Raw genomic sequence first — 19,438 nt, forward strand, 5'->3', positions numbered from 1 at the left:
TTTATAGGGAAAATAAGGAAATAAAGAAAACTGAAAGTAAAATATATTAAATGCTTTGTAAAGATTCTTGAGATAGTACGGGAATGTAATCCAGAAATGGAAGAATCAGTTGTTACTGTGTATAAGAAACTGTCCGCGTGACTAAATGCATGGAAAGAACAAAGACCAAACCAGTGCGTGGTCCGTCCCAAAGGCGGTAAATTTAAAATTAGAATCCACCAATGAGATTACGCGTTTACGTATCCGCCTATCAGAGCTGGGAACGCTGCTATATATACAGGCAGTGTGCAGGCGCGCTCTTACTTCCCTTGATTGCTTCACTGAGTGTACATCTTATTGGTGATGGCGCGCACGAAGCAGACGGCGCGTAAGTCGACGGGCGGGAAGGCGCCCCGCAAGCAGCTGGCCACCAAGGCGGCCCGCAAGAGCGCGCCGGCCACGGGCGGCGTGAAGAAGCCGCACCGCTACCGGCCCGGCACGGTGGCGCTGCGCGAGATCCGGCGCTACCAGAAGTCGACGGAGCTGCTGATCCGCAAGCTGCCCTTCCAGCGGCTGGTGCGCGAGATCGCGCAGGACTTCAAGACCGACCTGCGCTTCCAGAGCTCGGCCGTGATGGCGCTGCAGGAGGCGAGCGAGGCCTACCTGGTGGGGCTCTTCGAGGACACCAACCTGTGCGCCATCCACGCCAAGCGCGTCACCATCATGCCCAAGGACATCCAGCTCGCCCGCCGCATCCGCGGGGAGCGTGCATAAGCAGTTTTAAGCCACAAAAACTCACTTGGAGAAGAAATTATCATCATCCCAAAGGCTCTTTTAAGAGCCAATACATAAACAATCAAAAGAGCTGTGGCACTCTATTGGAACTTAATTCAGTACTAAACCTTACTTTAAGGTATAGGTATTGGGTAAAACAGACTACCCTTCTGAAAGTAGTTTATAAATTGGTTATTAATAAGTACAAACACGGAGTAGCACGTTTCCTTTGCCGGATCTCTCCGCACCCGCTGGGAGGCACCCGCCCAGACAGCCCGCCCCGCCCCCGTACTGAAGTCCCCCTCCAGGTCTGCCCTCCTCCCCCACCCGCCTCAGCGGCCGAGCTGCCGTAGGACAAAGGAGCGCTGACAAAAGGGACGAGGAGGACGGGGGCGGCGCGGGAGCGGGCAGCGGCGGCCGGCAGCGGGCATTCGCACCGCGATCGGAGCGGAGCCGCCCGCTGCGAAGAGCGGCGTCATTGGCTGGGCCGAGAAGGAGAGGTGGGGCGGGAAGGGTCGCTGGGCCGTGGCGATTGGTCAGGGCGAGATTCGCTCGGCCATTGGCTGCGCGCTCCCCGGGAGCGCCGCGGCCTATCAGGAGGCGCGGGCCGCGCAAAGGGAAGCGATATAAGGGCGGGCCGCAGGGCGCGGGTAATTCACCCGCAGAGGGCGGTTGGACAGGCGTGTGCGTGCAGCGAGCGATCGGCGATGTCTGGGCGCGGGAAGCAGGGCGGGAAGGCGCGGGCCAAGGCCAAGTCGCGCTCGTCGCGGGCCGGGCTGCAGTTCCCCGTGGGCCGCGTGCACCGGCTGCTGCGCAAGGGCAACTACGCGGAGCGGGTGGGCGCCGGCGCCCCGGTGTACCTGGCGGCCGTGCTGGAGTACCTGACGGCCGAGATCCTGGAGCTGGCGGGCAACGCGGCCCGCGACAACAAGAAGACGCGCATCATCCCCCGCCACCTGCAGCTGGCCATCCGCAACGACGAGGAGCTCAACAAGCTGCTGGGCAAGGTCACCATCGCGCAGGGCGGGGTGCTGCCCAACATCCAGGCCGTGCTGCTGCCCAAGAAGACCGAAAGCCACAAGGCGAAGAGCAAGTAAAGAGGTCCCGGAGGCAGGCCTGGAGCAGACCAGTAAAACCCAAAGGCTCTTTTCAGAGCCACCCACAGCCTCGAGAAAGAGCTTGAGACGCTCCAGCTGAAGGGGTAGAGGAGGGAGAGGGGGAGAGGGAACTCTCCCTTCTGGCTAGAAGTGTGTGGGACACTTCCCCTGCACCCGGGCCCAGGCTCCACATGGGCGAGCTCGGCTGCGGCCGAGCAGCCCCGGCCGTTCCTCGTGGGCCCTGCACTTGCCTCCCGGAGCAGCGCTCTGAGCCCAGGCACCGCCAGCTCCGGCGAGCCGGGCTCGAGTTGAGCCGCCCGGGGTGCAGGAGGGGCTGGAGCCTGTGGCTGCCCCCCGCGGGCTTTTCAAAGGGCGAGGGCGCTCAACCCACTCGCTGCGGGAGTCACGGCCCGGCCCCGTGGCTGCCGGACTCTGCGTGCTGAAGCGAGCCCAGCGCGCGTGGTCGCTGCGCTTTTTCTCTGTGGGCTGTAGAGTCAATGGGAGGAAAGAACCGGCTCCCCTGCGCCCTCATGGCGCTTGACAAGGCAGATACCTCCACCCCCCCCACCTTGGTCGCTAGAGCCAGGGGCTCGGGGCCCCTTCGCTCGCGGCTTTTCCGGACGCGGCTACAGCCGTGGGAGAGTTGGAGTTCGCCCCCAGCACTTTGCAGGCTTGTTCTTAGTAGGGGCGGGGGGGTGCCTCCCTCAGAAGAGCCACCGGCCCGTACAGCGCTCTCAGGTAACAAGCGGCCCAGCAAGGGAAGTGGGAAGGGTAACAACGTAACAGCAAAGTAACAGCCTCAAGCACTGCGACAAATCAATCCGGTGCTAGGCACCAAAACATCGGTGGGATGAGTGACAAGAAAATCGAACAGAATTCTGCACAGCTAAAGCTTCACAAAAACCAGTAAGGGCGACACAGCTCTTTCTGAAGACAAGGTGGGCGGCTCTTAAAAGAGCCTTTGGGGTGTGTCGAGAGGGTCCGAGAGCTGCCTGCGCGCTTTAGCCGCCGAAGCCGTAGAGGGTGCGTCCCTGGCGCTTGAGGGCGTAGACCACGTCCATGGCCGTGACCGTCTTGCGCTTGGCGTGCTCGGTGTAGGTGACGGCGTCGCGGATCACGTTCTCCAGGAACACCTTGAGCACGCCGCGCGTCTCCTCGTAGATGAGCCCCGAGATGCGCTTGACGCCGCCGCGCCGCGCCAGGCGCCGGATGGCCGGCTTGGTGATGCCCTGGATGTTGTCGCGCAGCACCTTGCGGTGCCGCTTGGCGCCCCCCTTGCCGAGCCCCTTCCCGCCCTTGCCTCTGCCGGACATGGCGCTGCCGCTGCTGCCTGAGCCGAGCTGTGAGCGGCCCGCTGCCGCGCCGCGCCCTTTATAGCGCGGGGTCCGACCTGGTTGGAAGCAGGGGCGGGCGCGAGGCGGGGGCGGTGCCGGCGACGCGTCCCCTCCTGCGGGCGGGGCGGGGCCTTCGCCCTCCGCCGCCGCTCTCCGGCACCTCCCCGGCCCCGCCGCGGCCCCGGCCCCGGCCCCGGCCCCGCCTCGGCCGCGCCCCCCAAGCCCCGGCGGCTCCGGGCGGGGCGGCGGCGCTCCGGCCTTCTTTCGCTCCGGGGCCGAGCGCGCCGCCGATGTCGGCGTGCTGCCTTCTCCGTGCCTCGCCGGACTGCGTCCCAGTACGCCCCTGCGCAGGGAGCCGGTGGCGGCCCCTCGGGGCGATCCGTCGGGCCCCGGGCTCGTCCCTGGACAGCGGCTTCGAGCGGTGCGGGAGCTTCGCTCCTCTGCCTCTGCCTGGCTTGTTGTCTTCTGCCATCTGCTGGGCGTGAGTTCGTTTTCATCAGTAGATTCCGAAACTTTTTAGATTTGATGAGAAAAACAGGTTCTGGAGCATGTATTGATTTTTTTTGGTTCTGCTGATCTTTTTTCGTAGTTATCATGAGTATTTTGTTTATTACTTCTTTTGTCTCCAAATCTTCATTTGAAGAAGCATCACAGCTTCTTCATTATTAACATATCTACCCTTGGGTGTAAATTACCCTGTAGCTCTTGAGTAAGTTTTATTTGTAAGACGGATTGCAGATCTTACAGATTTTTGATTTCTTTTCTTCATTTGTACATTGCAGAAAATCCTTGAACTTTTCATCTATAGTTCTTTTGGTGCTTTTATAGCTTACAACTAATATATTTTTAAAATAATTTATAAAAAGAATAGGCCAACTATAGCAAATATCCTTTTAAGTACCTGTGTAAATTCTGGATGCGTTTCTTGCATATTTTCTTAATGATCACTGTTCCCTGTTCTCTTAAATTATCTCCATTTTTACTTGTTCTTGCAATACTCTTCTTAGCTTCACCTTCATAAATCATCAACATAGACTATTACTACAGAGACCAGAGAGGTTTTATTAGTGCATTAATACTTTTATGTGAGGGTGAAAATATTATTTATAGGTTGCAAACACAAAGTCAACCTCTTGTGAAGACCAGAGTTGAAGATGTGAAACGTGGTCATCAGCTGTAAGATGAATGTCAAAAGGTTACACACAGAAGCAATAAACAGTAGAAATCACTTCAAAAGGTCTGCCTTCTCCTTTGTTCTTGTTTATCTGCCTAAACTCTTTCAAATATTGGAGCCTTAGAAAGCAGTACTTCATGCACATCTTATTTCACACCTTTCTGAAATATATTTCCACTCACTTATGTATCACCTTGCTACTTTTCCCTACTGTTTCCACTTCAGTATATGCTGAAGTATTCACCTGTCAATCTATTCATAAGTGCAAGGGTTAAAATCTTCACAAAATAGCAAAGCAGTAGGGGGCCTATTTGAGATTACAGAAATCCACTGTCCCCTGAATTTCGGGGTATTATTCATGAATTCCAAGCTTCAAGAACTGGATGGAAGCTCTCTTGAAAGCTTTCTCTGATTCCAATGTCAGGTCTCATAGTTGTGATTACTAGATTTTAAGTAAATAGTTCTTTTATGCAAATGATCATTTAAAGGTTTCATCAGTCATGGTGTTAAAGGAGAAGAGGAGCTTCAAGAATTATAGGACAAATTTCTGTCTCTGTATCTTAGCAGAAGATCCAAATAATATTTTGTGTTAATATAGTAGAAAAATTAATTCTTGTTAAGTTTTTATGTTGCAATTACATTTATTAATTTGTTTGTTTGTTTATTAAATAGTCAAACTAAAGCAGTGAACTAATAGGCATTGAACTAGAGAGGCACTCCTTTTAGTGCAGAAATACCTAGGCTTGGGCTGCAGTCGGCCGCAAAAGAGCTTGACTGATTATACCATAGAAGGAATTAGGCTTACTGGTATCAGTAGTGTTGGGGAACTCCATTTACTGCTTTTGCCACTTCTGGGAAAATAAAAGACATTCCAAGTGCATTAGGATTTTCCCCAAGCATCCTTGGCTTCCCTCACTATTACACTCAAACTTTGCTTGTGTCATAACTGGAGTTTCCAAAGGGCAATAACTGCTAGCTGCCTGTGGGCAAGATGGCCCCATTCACGTCCTAACTCTGCAATTCTGGATGGAGCTCTAATCTGATATTTAGAAAAGTGCTGTAAGTCACCTTATTCTTCAGTCAGCTTTGGGAATTTGAGAACTGAAAAACAATTCTTTCTAGCCAATCCTTATTCCTAGACCTATACTGTTGACTAAGCAAAAATTGTTCCTTCTTATCATTTCCACTCTTGTGACGCTGTGTCAGCTTCAGCTGCAGACATTTGGTCTAATGCTTTATCAGAAACTGTTCTTGCTCCACACAGGAGAAAGAAAAAAATTAGAAGTTCCAGCCCATTGGAGCAGCTTCTGTTTCCTCAGTAGCAATGTTTCAGTCCTCCAAGAGTGATAGTGAAAAAGGCTAGAAGACAGGGAAGTAGGTTTCATCTGGATTTTAATGGCATTTCTGTGATTTAAAAATAATAAGTTTTCCTGATAATAAGGCAAGTTCTGTTGTATGAAGAACAATGTGATTTTGAAATTTCCTTCAAATGTAGAATACAGGCTCTTTGGAACATTTTCTTGTGCATATCTTGCCATGAACTACAGCCAATAAGCCACAATTTATGGTGAAGTTTATTAAGAATCTTTCAAAGACTGATAAGGATGACAATATTGTTTACTGTACAAGTCCAGAGAATTGACAGAAAGCTGCCATTTAATGTAATAAGTTTGAACAGAAAGACAGCTAGAAAGTGAGCAAGAAAGAAAAACACACGTGTGCAAATGTTAATGAACTAGAGAGTTCTTAGCTCCTCTGTCTCTGTGAGGACTTGATATCTACATTCATTGTTACAATGGGGTCACTGCTACTAGTTTAGAAAAATCTTTTCCTCAGAGTGTCAGAACTGCTTGCAAGACGGTCTTCAATAATGTCACTGAGGAACTTAATTCCCTGAATTTTAAGAAATAACCACCAGATAAAATGGGCATAAAAATTATTTTTCAGTTTCTGTGTTCATACGATACTCAATACTGCAACCTCATACCTAGCATTTCTGTCTTGCTTGTTATCACAGCCAGATCATTCAAAAGACATATTTACCTTTGTTTTACAGGCTGATCTGCATTCTCTGGGACACCTCACATAGCCATGTATTTCTTCATTCATTTCACCTCCAAATAGAGAAAAATAAAATAAAAAATACACATATTAAATTACTGAATAATTCAAGTCCATACCATGGTGTAGGGATTCCACATGATTTGCTTCGAGTGACTTTAAGAAAATACAATTATTAAAAAATGTTCAGAAGGGTCATACGATATTCCCATCTTCTTTCATTTAGCAGAAGTTACTCTCAGGATATAGTTACTGTTATTTCTTGGGGACATGCAGTTTCACGTAAACATGTGTAAATAGAAAAGAACATGACACATCCTGAAAGTAACATGGAGACTCAAGACAATGTATTTGTATATTTTTCCAGCCCCGGGCTTCTGGAATTCCATGCTGTACAGTCATTTGATTTACTTGTTACAATTTCTTGTAGGCCTGGATAGATCTGCTCTGCTGTTTTGAGTGGCAGATTGACAATTTTATCGCAGGCAGGCTGTTAAATGTTTCATATTAAAAAAAAAAATAGGCAACATGCCATTATAAAGGAGGGGAAAATTTTGAAGGCTTGAAGGCAGAAACTGAGAATTTTTTGTTTGTTTGTTTGTTTGGATATGGAGCTGCCACTGTCGAGGAGAAAGAGACCTCTTGAAATGGTGTAAAAAGCTATCTTTCTTCTAAAAAGATCAAAGCGGCAAGTCATCGGATGCTGTCAGCAAAGCAATCCACTTAACCATCAACATTCCCTCATTAGAACAGGGAAATCAGTTCTGCATAATAAAGGGCCCTGATCGCACTCTCCAAGGGAAGGATTTGTAGCTTTACCTCACCGCTCAGGTCAGATTTTCACTACGCCCCAGATTCTGCTTTTCAAGGAATGTTAATAATTTGCGATACACAGGACACACTTCTTACGTTTTAAGATTAAAAGGCGGTGTACTGCAATAGCAAGTATGCTGACTCCCGAATTCAGCAGACGGAAGCAGCCCCCCGAAGGCTGTATCGAAAGCACATTCCCAGGAACATCAGCCCTCAGAGAGGCGCAGCGGTGCTTTGCCCCGCTTCACACCCAGGCGGGCGCAATGTAACGCCGGCTTTCCCGCACGCTGCTGGAGCCCCGGCTCCTGCCAGACGCGGGGGCGGCCGGAGGGCCGCTGAGCTCCCGCACCCGCACGGGGGGGCCCCGCTGCGTTACTTCCTCGGCGTTATCCCCGCTCCGCGCGGCGTCCAGCCCTTGGAACCGCTCCGGTGTCGGCCCTGCTCTGGAGGGGACCTCCCAGAGCGCGGGATGCCCCGCGGGCCGGGCCGGCGCGGCGCTGGGCGGGTTTTAACGTAAAAGACAAAGCCAAACTTTCCCTCGCCCTGGGTAGGAACGGCCCCGCGCCGCGGGGCCTCTCGGGTCGCTCGCCTCTCCTCCTTCCAACGGGAAACGCCGGCAGCCGGCGGCACCCGCGCCCCCCGCCCTGCCGGTGAGGAGCACGGGCGGAGACTCCGGGAGGGGAACGCGCCCGGGGGAGGTGGCGGAAAGCGGCGGGGCCGGGCCGGGCCGCACCAATCAGCGCGCGCGGCGCTGCTATAAAGGGGGCGGCGGCAGCGGGCGCGCCATTGCTCCGCCGGCTCCGCAGGAGGCGACATGGCCGAGACCGCTCCCGTCGCTGCGCCCGATGTCGCCGCCGCTCCTCCGGCTCCGGCCAAGGCAACCCCCGCCAAGAAGCCGAAGAAGGCGGCGGGCGGCTCCAAGGCGCGCAAGCCCGCGGGCCCCAGCGTCACCGAGCTGATCACCAAGGCCGTGGCCGCCTCCAAGGAGCGCAAGGGGCTCTCCCTCGCCGCGCTCAAGAAGGCGCTGGCCGCTGGTGGATACGATGTGGAGAAGAGCAACAGCCGCATCAAGCTGGGGCTCAAGAGCCTTGTCAGCAAGGGCACCCTGGTGCAGACCAAGGGCACCGGCGCCTCCGGCTCCTTCCGCCTCAGCAAGAAGCCCGGCGAGGTGAAGGAGAAGGCGCCCAAGAAGCGGGCGGCCGCGGCCAAGCCCAAGAAGCCGGCGGCCAAGAAGCCCGCCAGCGCCGCCAAGAAGCCGGCGGTGAAGAAGAGCCCCAAGAAAGCCAAGAAGCCGGCGGCTGCTGCCACCAAGAAGGTTGCCAAGAGCCCCAAGAAGGCGACCAAGGCTGCCAAGCCCAAAAAGGCAGCGGCAGCAAAGAGTCCGGCAAAGGCGGTGAAGCCCAAAGCTGCCAAGCCCAAAGTGGCCAAGCCGAAAGCGGCTAAAGCAAAGAAGGCGGCTCCCAAGAAGAAGTAAACGGTCCTAAAAAACTCCCGTCTGCCTTGCAGACAACCCCCAACGGCTCTTTTAAGAGCCACCCAACTTTTCCGCAAAAGAGCTGAAACACTGTTTCTTACTTTTTTATATGTGGTTGTCGTTGTAACTCCCGTTCTCTGCCGCTACTGTTGCTGGCAGTCCCTCAGATAACGGTGCACACAACTGCTTCCTTCCGCGTCCTTGTTCTCCGCGGGCGGCTCCAGCAGAGCGCGGCGCCGCTCGCTGCTGCCGGGCGCTGTGCGAAAAGCCCCAGGGCTGCCGCGGGAAGCCCCCCGGGTACGATCCCGGACACGCTGGGTTTCGGGCAGCGCTCAGCGACCCGGCCGGTGGCGGGAGGCAGCTCTCGCAGCCGCTGCTCCCTCCCTCATCAGCCCGGGCACTGCGCCGGGGGGGGGCCGCGCTCGGGGCCTCTCCCGCCCGCGCCCCTGGATCCGTGCCGGTTTCGAAAATCCCGCGCTGCTTGTAGATTGGCTGCGCCTCTCGGGCTTTTCTGGTGCACGGGAGTTTTCGGGTTAAACAGACGCCCCGTCTCTAATCCGACAGGCGGGGACTTACGTTCTTCCCTCGGAGGAAGAGGTTTATGAGTTTCCTGCTACGAGCCTGCCTCACCGCTGCGGGCTTTTTCACTCCCAGTCTAATTCTGCCCCCCCTGGAAGTCGTAGGGTGAGGGGGCTCCGGGCGGCACGGGGGTGTTCCGTGCCGCCCCTTGAGCTGCCCGTACCCCCGAGCTGCCCGTATCCCCGCTCTCCGGTTGAGGCTTTTGTCCCTTAGAGCCGCTGGTCTCAGTCCTTGGCCGGGAGCCAGGGGCTCGTTTCGCCAGGGGAGGCGGCTCCGGGCGCTGTCGGAACCCGCGGGGGGTCGGAGCGTCCCCCGCCTGCCCCCCAACATCGCCCCCGCTCCCCCTTCTGCAGCCGCCGCCTCTTCCCGGCGATTTGACCGTGCCCTCCTCCCGCCGCCATTACCGCATTCAAGGGATGCTTTCCCTCTCCTTAGCTGCGGCTGGGTGCTTGGTGGCAGGAGAAAGGAAAAGGGATGGGACGGGAAAGCTGTTTCCTCGCTTCTAGTCATGGCTCTGGTATCAGCGTTTCCCCAGCAGAAGGAAGAAGGAAGAATTTCGTAGAATTATCTGCTCAGCTCTCAACAAAAACAGTTGATCTCAAGTCAGTAGCTCGTAAATCCGAAGCGATTACCCCAAAAGGGGGTCTCTGCGGTTTAGAGAAGAAATTGAGACCTGATTACCGTGTTGTTGAAAAAAACAATAAGTAAACGTTCTAAGTCCCTGTGCTACAAGGGAATGAATACAAAACAGACCCTTCCCTATTTGCGGTTGCGGAAGGTGCCTTAAAATAAAGACATTTTCCTGAAACGCTTCTCTTATGCTTCTTCTGTATGTCCACCTAGAATACAGCTGACATTTTGGCCCTTGTTTGAAATTGCCTCTTCCTCTACATAACGTACAAACCTGCATACACATCACATTTTTTTATTTTTTTTTTCTTCCCCTAAGATTTTCGGGCCACGTCCCTGCACCCTGACAGCTCAAATTATTGAGCTGAGATGCATCTGCCTCTGGAGTGGAGGTGTGCCTAACACGCTCTTGTGGTTACCGTAAGTGAAGGCTGTCGGGTGTCACACCAACTAATTTTTGGAGTGTTTCACCCTACTGCTGACACTGACCCGATGAGACTGGGTCCGATGCGATTCTTCAGCTGCCTACACCGGGTTAAAAAGGAGTGGAGTTTAGCTGGGTACGGTCAAACAAAAAGCTGTGCAGTGAGAGAGAATGGGGGCAGTGGTGGTGGTAAGAAGCATGTGAAAGCAACGTTTCAAAGGCCGAAAATGTATATTGTTCATAGATTAATGTGATGGGTTACCTTTATGGAAGGATACATTTTATGAAGCCTCTCAGCTTGAAAGGAGGGGGATTTAAAAAAACGTCCATGAGAGGGCAGCAAACACTCAATAATGGAAACATCTATTTCACATGATCCTTTTTAGATTGAAAGCCAGCTACTTAATGTCGGTCGCCGAGATCTTTGTTAAACACTCCTTGCAACAGTAATACCGCAGCAGATTTTCCACCCCAAAAGAAAGCAAAGTAAGAAGTGAATACCTTCCCCCTAAGGGTAAAAACACCTTGCTTTTTAGCTCTTTAATCTTTCAACCTACTTTAAAAATGGCTAAATTGGTGTTTAAACTACCATAGGAATGGAAAATATTATGCAAGTATTTGTCTAAAGAAAACATTTACTCATAAAAAATAATAAAATGCAGTAAATAAAATTAAACTCTCTCGTTTAACATACATTTTTTGTTGTTAAACTTTCATTGAGCGAACGTTCAGAAAAGGCAGGAAATAGAGATTAGAAAGAAATTCAAGGAGGAGGAAAAAATTCTTAGAAATGCTATTGGACAGATTTTGCTGCAAGACACTCCATTAAAAAAACCCGAGGAGCAGCTTTTTAAAATACTACATCCATATATAAGAATCAATGCTACTGGAAAATTAATCGAAGAGGTTAAATTCCAGTATAAAATACGTACCCATATTTTAAAATAAAAATTACAAGTGAAAGAGAAATTTCAGAGTTGCAGTAACCAGGATACCCTTATATGACAGAGATTTTAGTTTCAACTGAGCGTGACGTAGCAGATTTAGGGGAGGAAAAAAAGAGGAAAAATAAAAACTTCTATAGGTATATCTTACCCGATACCTTTTTAATCTGGAAAAAAAAAAAAAAAAGAAAAAGAAAAAAAAGACCACACACCAAAAATCCGAACGTAGCGTCAAAGCTTGAGCCCCAGGAAGGACAAGTCTCTCGAACCCCCCATTTTTGTGCTACCGGGCCTCGCTAAAGCCACGGCAGGGAGATTCGGCGGGAGCGAACCCCAGGCCCCGCCCCTTGCCTGCGCAGTCCCCAACCAGGTCGGACCCCGCGCTATAAAGGGCGCGGCGCGGCAGCGGGCCGCTCACAGCTCGGCTCAGGCAGCAGCGGCAGCGCCATGTCCGGCAGAGGCAAGGGCGGGAAGGGGCTCGGCAAGGGGGGCGCCAAGCGGCACCGCAAGGTGCTGCGCGACAACATCCAGGGCATCACCAAGCCGGCCATCCGGCGCCTGGCGCGGCGTGGCGGCGTCAAGCGCATCTCGGGGCTCATCTACGAGGAGACGCGCGGCGTGCTCAAGGTGTTCCTGGAGAACGTGATCCGCGACGCCGTCACCTACACCGAGCACGCCAAGCGCAAGACGGTCACGGCCATGGACGTGGTCTACGCCCTCAAGCGCCAGGGACGCACCCTCTACGGCTTCGGCGGCTAAAGCGCGCAGGCAGCTCTCGGACCCTCTCGACACACCCCAAAGGCTCTTTTAAGAGCCGCCCACCTTGTCTTCAGAAAGAGCTGTGACATTGCGTGTGTTGTTCGAAAGGGCTGTTTGCTGAAGCTTCTGTCTCTTAATAGCATCTTTCTATTGTCAGTTACTGTTTCTGAAGACCTTATGGTAATGGTGGTTTCATGTTTTCCCTTCCCAATATTAATTACAAAGTTGCTTGTGCTGCAAAAAATTTTTTTTCTTCTGTTTTTTAATTCCCCTGTGAATGCTGAGCACGCCGCTAAAACTTAGTGTGCTTTGTGACCAAAACAATGATTTGCTAATCACAAATGTTTCCTTTTCACAGAACTATGCATAATCTAGAATACTATTCAATATATTAATCCTTACAATCTTTTCTTATAGCTGAACATAAGTTATCTACGTTTAGAGAAAAAGGGGAAACTCATGAAAAAAATGAAAACTTGTCCCATATGAATGTTACCTTTCTGATAATATTTCTAAATAAATTTTCTTAATGTAATCTGGTCTCAGTTCCTTGTGAATTATTTTTAAGTCCCTTTCAAGTGTAGGTATTTAATACAGATTTTTTTTTAAAAAGTACTTTTTAAAAAATATTTTAGTTCAACTTTCTCCCTCATGTATCTGGCAACACATCTTAAAAAATTATCCCTATCCTTTAGTTATTCTATCAGAAGGATATTTGTCCACAGGCTCCTGTCATTATACAGCTCTCCTTCCCAACTGAGATGTCCAGGAAGACTTAATGTTTTATTCTTTTCATCATAGAGGAAGATCAAATGTAAAAAACAGACAAAACTTCTTTTATAGTTATATAAAAATATTGGTTATAAATGTCCACTCACAAATGGGTGTCAGTAGATGCTCATGGTCACTTCTGGGTTTCTTACAAATTAAGCTCTCACCAGAGGAGTAAAGCCAAAACAAATCAGTCTTTATTCCAAAGTGCTTTTCATTACACCAATATGTCCCTTGTCTAAAATTTCTCAGTCAAGATTTTAGCTGACAATGCTTATGATCTCATGTTAACTTTCTTTAGCAACAAGTAAATGATGTAAGATAAGTAACTGAAAAGACTCATCTTGATTGTTACAGCTCGTAGCATAATGCAAATTTATAGCTGTGGCAAGTATAGGATTTCTTATGCGTTTCTCTCTGTTTGGGGAATTAGGGGATTTTTCTTTGAGGCTGTGGGGTTGGTGTGCCTGTTACTGTAAGAGGGGGATGTATAAAATAGTGTTAGTAGTAGTAGTATGATAATGATAATGATAATTATTTTGTAATCAGCTTACCAAAATAAACTGTTAAACTAATTTATATAAAACTGCATCTTCTTCGAGCCTCCACACGGCTCTTAATCTGTCAGGAATCTGGGAGAGAGGGAAAGCCAGAGAAGCAAAAGCGACGTGAGCGCTGTGTCTGAAATGCGCCCCCTCCCCCGCCTGCTGCGAACACGGAGGGCGCCGTAACTCGGGGGGAAGGGGGGGCAGGGCAGGCAGCGGAGCATCCGCCTTCCTTGGGCCCGGGCCGGGATTCTCAAGGTACCCAATGGGGTTGGCGCTCCTCTCGTCCAATCAGCGATGGGCCGGCTCTATAAATTGCGGCGCTCCGCAGCCGGCTGCAGTCCCCTGTTCGCAGAGGCTGATCCATCAGTGGCGGGCGATGGCGCGCACGAAGCAGACGGCGCGTAAGTCGACGGGCGGGAAGGCGCCCCGCAAGCAGCTGGCCACCAAGGCGGCCCGCAAGAGCGCGCCGGCCACGGGCGGCGTGAAGAAGCCGCACCGCTACCGGCCCGGCACGGTGGCGCTGCGCGAGATCCGGCGCTACCAGAAGTCGACGGAGCTGCTGATCCGCAAGCTGCCCTTCCAGCGGCTGGTGCGCGAGATCGCGCAGGACTTCAAGACCGACCTGCGCTTCCAGAGCTCGGCCGTGATGGCGCTGCAGGAGGCGAGCGAGGCCTACCTGGTGGGGCTCTTCGAGGACACCAACCTGTGCGCCATCCACGCCAAGCGCGTCACCATCATGCCCAAGGACATCCAGCTCGCCCGCCGCATCCGCGGGGAGCGCGCCTGAGGCTCCTGCCCAGCCCTTCCCCCTTCTTCTGCTCCGGCAGAGGAGGCTGCACTCAGACCCAAAGGCTCTTTTAAGAGCCACTCCATGCACAATAAAAAGAGCTGTAGCACTGTTCTTAAATAGTTTTCAGAAATAATAACTTTCAATATTTTTTTTCCAGACTGCAGCATTAGGTTTGAGGCCCCAGCTCCTCCAGATTCTTGTTCAGTTATTGCCCATATAGATATGTATTTCCCAAGTATTTTGAGGTGCTGAGGATTTCTGTTTTATTAAGAGGTTTATAAAAATCGTAGAGTGAAGATTGTATATTTTTCCAATAATCAGCATATCTTATCTGCTTGAACTTGCACTTCCATACGTATTAATGAAAAGATAGGTGCTCTTAAAGAGTCAGAAAAAATATTGAGCAGCATTAGAATTCTAGGATTAAATAGCAGGTAGTGGTAGCGTGGAAGTATGTATACATGGCTTTCTCAGTTAAGAACATCTCCGATATTAAGGACTTGCCTTTGCTCAAATCTTCACTGACACATACACAGGCCTTGTATTAAGCTTTGGATTTGTAACAGAGAAATAGGAGTTTCTCCTATTAATTTGAAAAACATTTTCCCCTCCTCCCTTGTTTGCGAAAGCTCCCATTCATTACCTGTGGTATGACACTAAACCTGGGATGGCACTGAACATGTGCCAGGAGCAAAGGGTGCTCCCTTGTCAGAGCAGTCACCTGTTGCACTTAGAAGATGCTGAGTGGTATTTGCACACTTTCTCTTAGACATACTTGCTGTGCCTTACAGTCTCAGAGAGAACACTCCAAAGGATGAGAAAAGAAGATGGCAACATACACTGACTGTAGCAATCTGCCCAGAATGAGGTTGTGGATTCTTTCCTTCTTGTGCTCCCCCCCCCCCACCAAAAATAACAAAAGTCCCCCAACACATTTATTATCTTCTTGTCCTTAGTTTGAAGTTAGGTTGTGAATGAAGTAAAGAGATGAAAAATTACCAAACGATAAATGGAATGGACGGAGGAGCTATTCTGTTTTTTGATTTTTACATGTTAGGAACAGAATGTGTGTGTATATATTTATATATATAACATAGATTTCACCCCTATTTATGTGTAAATAATGTAATAACGTTTCTAAAGTCATATTCAGTCAAAGTAAAAGAAACTCAAAGGATACGAAAAAATATATTGGCAGTTTTTGGAATTGAAGCTTTATGGTAAGTCATAACAAACATTTCTCATTATCGTGCCATCATGAAGTGAGAAGAAATATTTAATTTACAATCTGGAAGTGAATAAAAGGTCCATGTTCTCTCAAAATTCAGGTGACAGAAGCATAGCCTGACTTCTTATTTGTATTTCTGTTCTTCTAGAGCATATTTAACATTCACCAGAAGGAAAACAAACAAACAAACAAACAAAAATGCTGCACTGTTTTACTTCAAGTTCTGTCCTGCTAACTCATCATACCTACCTAGTCTTTTTGGAGCAATTTTGCCAGATACTGCAGATACATGACCTGGGAACACAGACAACATATTAATTAATCATCAGTCAAGATGAAAAATTTCCACATTTGCTGTAGCAATTAGATTCCATGGACAACTATCAGTGCAGGCTCCACACCGTGCCCAGGCATGGCACTTTACATAGGCAGCAGTGTTTGTTGCAGCAAGGGAATTTTTGTTCACACCATGATCTTCCCCTTTATTTAGATACATACATAACAAGGCTGCCTGTTTTGCCATTTTAACCTTTGCTATCCTCAAAGTGGTACTTCGCTACAAATTTAAGTCATTTCAGCGAAGAATCTCCTGCCAACATGGAACAAGAAGAACAAACGGGATGTAGCCTATTGTCCAAAGTCTTATAGTCAGATACATAGTTCCTTTTAAATTACAATTAATAATAATTCCTTTTAAATTACAATCATGGGCACAGTCTGTATGTTACTCTAGCCCAAGCACTTCCATTTAAGCAAATTTTCACCCCTTATTGTGCAAGTGTTAATGTGCAAAAAGATAGAGTAGATTCTTTCATTTTTTTAATCAATATAGCAGAATAGATCAGAACCTCAAATAGTAAAACCAGATAGGATAATCCAGGTGGTTCTGAGACATAGGGAATTTGGAAAGAGAGAACGGTAGATAGATACTGAGTGAAGGAAAAGCATAAATATATGTATGTGTATGTACATTCATGTCTACATATAAGATACGTATGTCTGTATGTATGTACTGCTACCCTCCACGTGACCTTCACAGAAAATAAAAAAAAATGCTGTTTTCTAGTCTCTATCCCTTTCATATCTACAATAATGTTGAGAATATTTCTTGTATTGGGTGTTTTATGTCCTATGTAGTGTTTCTGAAACATGCCCTGTGAAACTTACCACAGAGTTCCCCAGATGCCATCCTCAAATAGCTAAATTTTCATTTCAGACCAATTTGGATGATAACATTTACAGCAGCGTATTGGATAGGCCGGACTGCGTGATCAAAGGCAGAGGAAAAGATGCCATAAGAATCAAAATCACAGGAATCTGAATGTTTTATTTGTGAATGAAAAGAAATTGTAACTTCTCTGAGATGTTAAATAGAGACTGAAAGACTAGACAAGATAAACTGGGAAATGAAAATGAACTACAGGCCAACTGTAATTTCCTGTCTACAAAAATCTTGTACTAAAACTAACTAAATTATAGTAAATGTTGACCTCACATTGTATTCCTCTTCTGACTCTACCTTCTTTTTAGAATCAAATACAAACTCTTATCCTCAATTCTCAAAGCCGTTTAAAGATGTTTCCTACAGGCCTCTAACAGAGCCCCAAAGGCTTGGCAGCTGCTTCCCCTCCCCTAGCTCTTTTGGTCCGAATGTACCAGAAATATTTCCCCTGTGCCAGCGCTTCCTCTTTGCGAAGGGCAGGGGGGGTGGTGGGGGGGTGGGAGACGGGCAAGGAGAGGGGCAGGGGGGCAACTACACTTCCCAGGAGCATCCTCCAGCTTCTAGTTTGTCTCTAGCTTGTCTCTAGCTTTCCCAGTCTCGCTGTTTTACAGTACTCCAGCCGGATTTCTCCAAGTCAGGCAAACAACATTTAGAATATAAAGAGCAAATAGATTCATTTGCTTGAATTTCCTATTAACCCTAACATAAGGATTTCTTTAGAAGCGTTTTTTATTCATGTGAAACTTAAGATATCTGACAGTCCTACTTCCTTATTAAAGTCTTAAGTGACCGAGTATATTTGTATCAATTTCTTTAATTTTAAAAAAAATATATGTAATGTTAATCTTCGATATCCTAACACAGATCCTGCCTTCCATGTTCCTTAAAAATAGAAAAGAGTGCAGGGGACAATAAAACTGCCAATCTTTTTACTTTTTTTTTTTTTAAATGAACAGTATAGTTCTCAACATGTTTAATGAAGATCTCATTTGCTGATTTTCTGTTTCTTCTTCAGTGTAGCCGAACAGATATATTTCCAAGCCCTTCAACTATAACAGCACATAACGCTGTTTGCTTAAAAACCCAACGGGATACTCCTTAGAAACATTTATAAACGCTTTTCTATCTGGACTGTCGGTAACGAACTGCAGAGTACAGGGTGGGGAAGCTAACTAAAGGGAAGGTTTAGTAGTACATATAAAACAGTCTAAAATTTACAATACCTTCTAAGAACTTAAGGATTTTGTCATATTCAAGTATCACGTAAAGGAGTGTCACAGCTCTCCCGAGTGGCAAAGTGGTGGCTCTTAAAAGAGCCTTTAGGGTGCAGGGATGAAGTTGAGGATCAAGGAGCAGGAGGCTGGCGCAGGAGCCTCAGGCGCGCTCCCCGCGGATGCGGCGGGCGAGCTGGATGTCCTTGGGCATGATGGTGACGCGCTTGGCGTGGATGGCGCACAGGTTGGTGTCCTCGAACAGCCCCACCAGGTAGGCCTCGCTCGCCTCCTGCAGCGCCATCACGGCCGAGCTCTGGAAGCGCAGGTCGGTCTTGAAGTCCTGCGCGATCTCGCGCACCAGCCGCTGGAAGGGCAGCTTGCGGATCAGCAGCTCCGTCGACTTCTGGTAGCGCCGGATCTCGCGCAGCGCCACCGTGCCGGGCCGGTAGCGGTGCGGCTTCTTCACGCCGCCCGTGGCCGGCGCGCTCTTGCGGGCCGCCTTGGTGGCCAGCTGCTTGCGGGGCGCCTTCCCGCCCGTCGACTTACGCGCCGTCTGCTTCGTGCGCGCCATCGCCCGCCAGGCACCGAGCCGCCGCTGCCGAGGGGAGCCGTGCGACGGGAGCGCTGCGGCTCCGCGGCCGCTCTTATAGCGTGCCCCGCTCCTCGATTGGCTGGCAGGAATGCTCCGGTCCCATTGGGTGCTTTCAAATTCAAAAAGCCCGCCTCGGAAGCGCGCCTCTTCGCCAACCGGCCGGCGGCGCCTGCCCTCCCCCTCCTCGGGCTCGCCGCTGCTGCTTTCAGCTGCGTCTGTTGCTTGCGGAAGGAGATCGCCGCGTTGTATCTCCAAAATGGAGACCTGTAGCGGTCCGCGGGAAAGGAGTTGTTGCGCTTTCTCAAGGGCATGGGAGATTCACGTTCCTTTTCTTTCAATTCACTTGGAACCGAGCTCTGAACATGAAGCGTGCTGCAGATTTTCCCGTGTAACAGATCCTTTCTCACGAAGAGAACTTAATCCTTGGCTGGTATAAATTAATACCGCATCGTGTGTGCTAGATGCCTTCCAACCGATATAAACTGTAATTGAAGATGCTCTAATCCAAGGAATGAGGTTTTGAACACACGGAATTTTTTTAGCATAGAGATTACTATGAAGCTTGCTATAATAATCACGCTTATTTCTGTGCTACGTTCCCCAGCCGGGAGAGATCCTGAAACAGGGAGGGGTTTTCGGGTGGAATGAAGAGCAGTGATGAAAACTGGATGCACGGAATTGCTCAGGCATTGCCTTGAAAGAAGAGACTTTACAAGTTTTAAAACACTGGACATACAGAGCGTTTGGGGATAATTTCTCAAAAATACGTTCGGACACCTGGGGTCATTCCAGTATTTGCAAGTTTATGAGGTGTTCAGGGGACGAGCAGCTGTGGGCATATGTCCCCTCCCCCTCCTCCAGCACCCCTCTGCCCCCGGCACACTTCCATTTGCTGTAAGGCAGCGCAGGGAGCAGGGTGATTTAAATATAAATAGCTGCCTACATCCGCTCTTTGTTTACTCAGCGTTTGAAAACAACTGCCCTGCACAGGAGGCCTCTGCTAGGCAGCGCAGACCTACTCCCAGGCTAGT

General features: G+C 49.6%; 7 protein-coding genes across 7 annotated transcripts; 5 read left to right on the top strand and 2 right to left on the bottom strand.

Annotated features, from left to right (window-relative positions):
• Positions 1-302: 302 nt before the first annotated feature.
• On the top strand, positions 303-841 carry LOC308196281 (histone H3.2). The gene has a single exon (XM_080595077.1). It carries the CDS (start codon positions 343-345, stop codon positions 751-753), a length of 411 nt encoding a protein of 136 aa, XP_080451203.1. The 5' UTR covers positions 303-342; the 3' UTR covers positions 754-841.
• A 558-nt stretch (positions 842-1,399) lies between these two features.
• LOC308196299 (histone H2A type 2-C) lies at positions 1,400-2,466 on the top strand. Its single transcript, XM_080595100.1, has one exon. It carries the CDS (start codon positions 1,461-1,463, stop codon positions 1,848-1,850), a length of 390 nt encoding a protein of 129 aa, XP_080451226.1. The 5' UTR covers positions 1,400-1,460; the 3' UTR covers positions 1,851-2,466.
• Positions 2,467-2,726: 260 nt separating this feature from the next.
• LOC308196306 (histone H4) lies at positions 2,727-3,203 on the bottom strand. The gene has a single exon (XM_080595113.1). It carries the CDS (start codon positions 3,161-3,163, stop codon positions 2,852-2,854), a length of 312 nt encoding a protein of 103 aa, XP_080451239.1. The 5' UTR covers positions 3,164-3,203; the 3' UTR covers positions 2,727-2,851.
• Positions 3,204-8,005: 4,802 nt separating this feature from the next.
• Positions 8,006-8,768, top strand: LOC308196320 (histone H1.03-like). The gene has a single exon (XM_080595184.1). It carries the CDS (start codon positions 8,047-8,049, stop codon positions 8,704-8,706), a length of 660 nt encoding a protein of 219 aa, XP_080451310.1. The 5' UTR covers positions 8,006-8,046; the 3' UTR covers positions 8,707-8,768.
• A 2,921-nt stretch (positions 8,769-11,689) lies between these two features.
• On the top strand, positions 11,690-12,577 carry LOC308196346 (histone H4). Its single transcript, XM_080595235.1, has one exon. The coding sequence runs from the start codon at positions 11,731-11,733 to the stop codon at positions 12,040-12,042; it is 312 nt and encodes a 103-aa protein (XP_080451361.1). The 5' UTR covers positions 11,690-11,730; the 3' UTR covers positions 12,043-12,577.
• Positions 12,578-13,704: 1,127 nt separating this feature from the next.
• On the top strand, positions 13,705-14,230 carry LOC308196321 (histone H3.2). Its single transcript, XM_080595185.1, has one exon. It carries the CDS (start codon positions 13,738-13,740, stop codon positions 14,146-14,148), a length of 411 nt encoding a protein of 136 aa, XP_080451311.1. The 5' UTR covers positions 13,705-13,737; the 3' UTR covers positions 14,149-14,230.
• Positions 14,231-17,902: 3,672 nt separating this feature from the next.
• On the bottom strand, positions 17,903-18,435 carry LOC308196322 (histone H3.2). The gene has a single exon (XM_080595186.1). It carries the CDS (start codon positions 18,384-18,386, stop codon positions 17,976-17,978), a length of 411 nt encoding a protein of 136 aa, XP_080451312.1. The 5' UTR covers positions 18,387-18,435; the 3' UTR covers positions 17,903-17,975.
• Positions 18,436-19,438: the final 1,003 nt, after the last annotated feature.

The sequence above is a fragment of the Anser brachyrhynchus genome, assembly GCF_964034855.1.
Source record: "Anser brachyrhynchus genome assembly, chromosome: 1".
NCBI lineage: Eukaryota > Metazoa > Chordata > Aves > Anseriformes > Anatidae > Anser > Anser brachyrhynchus.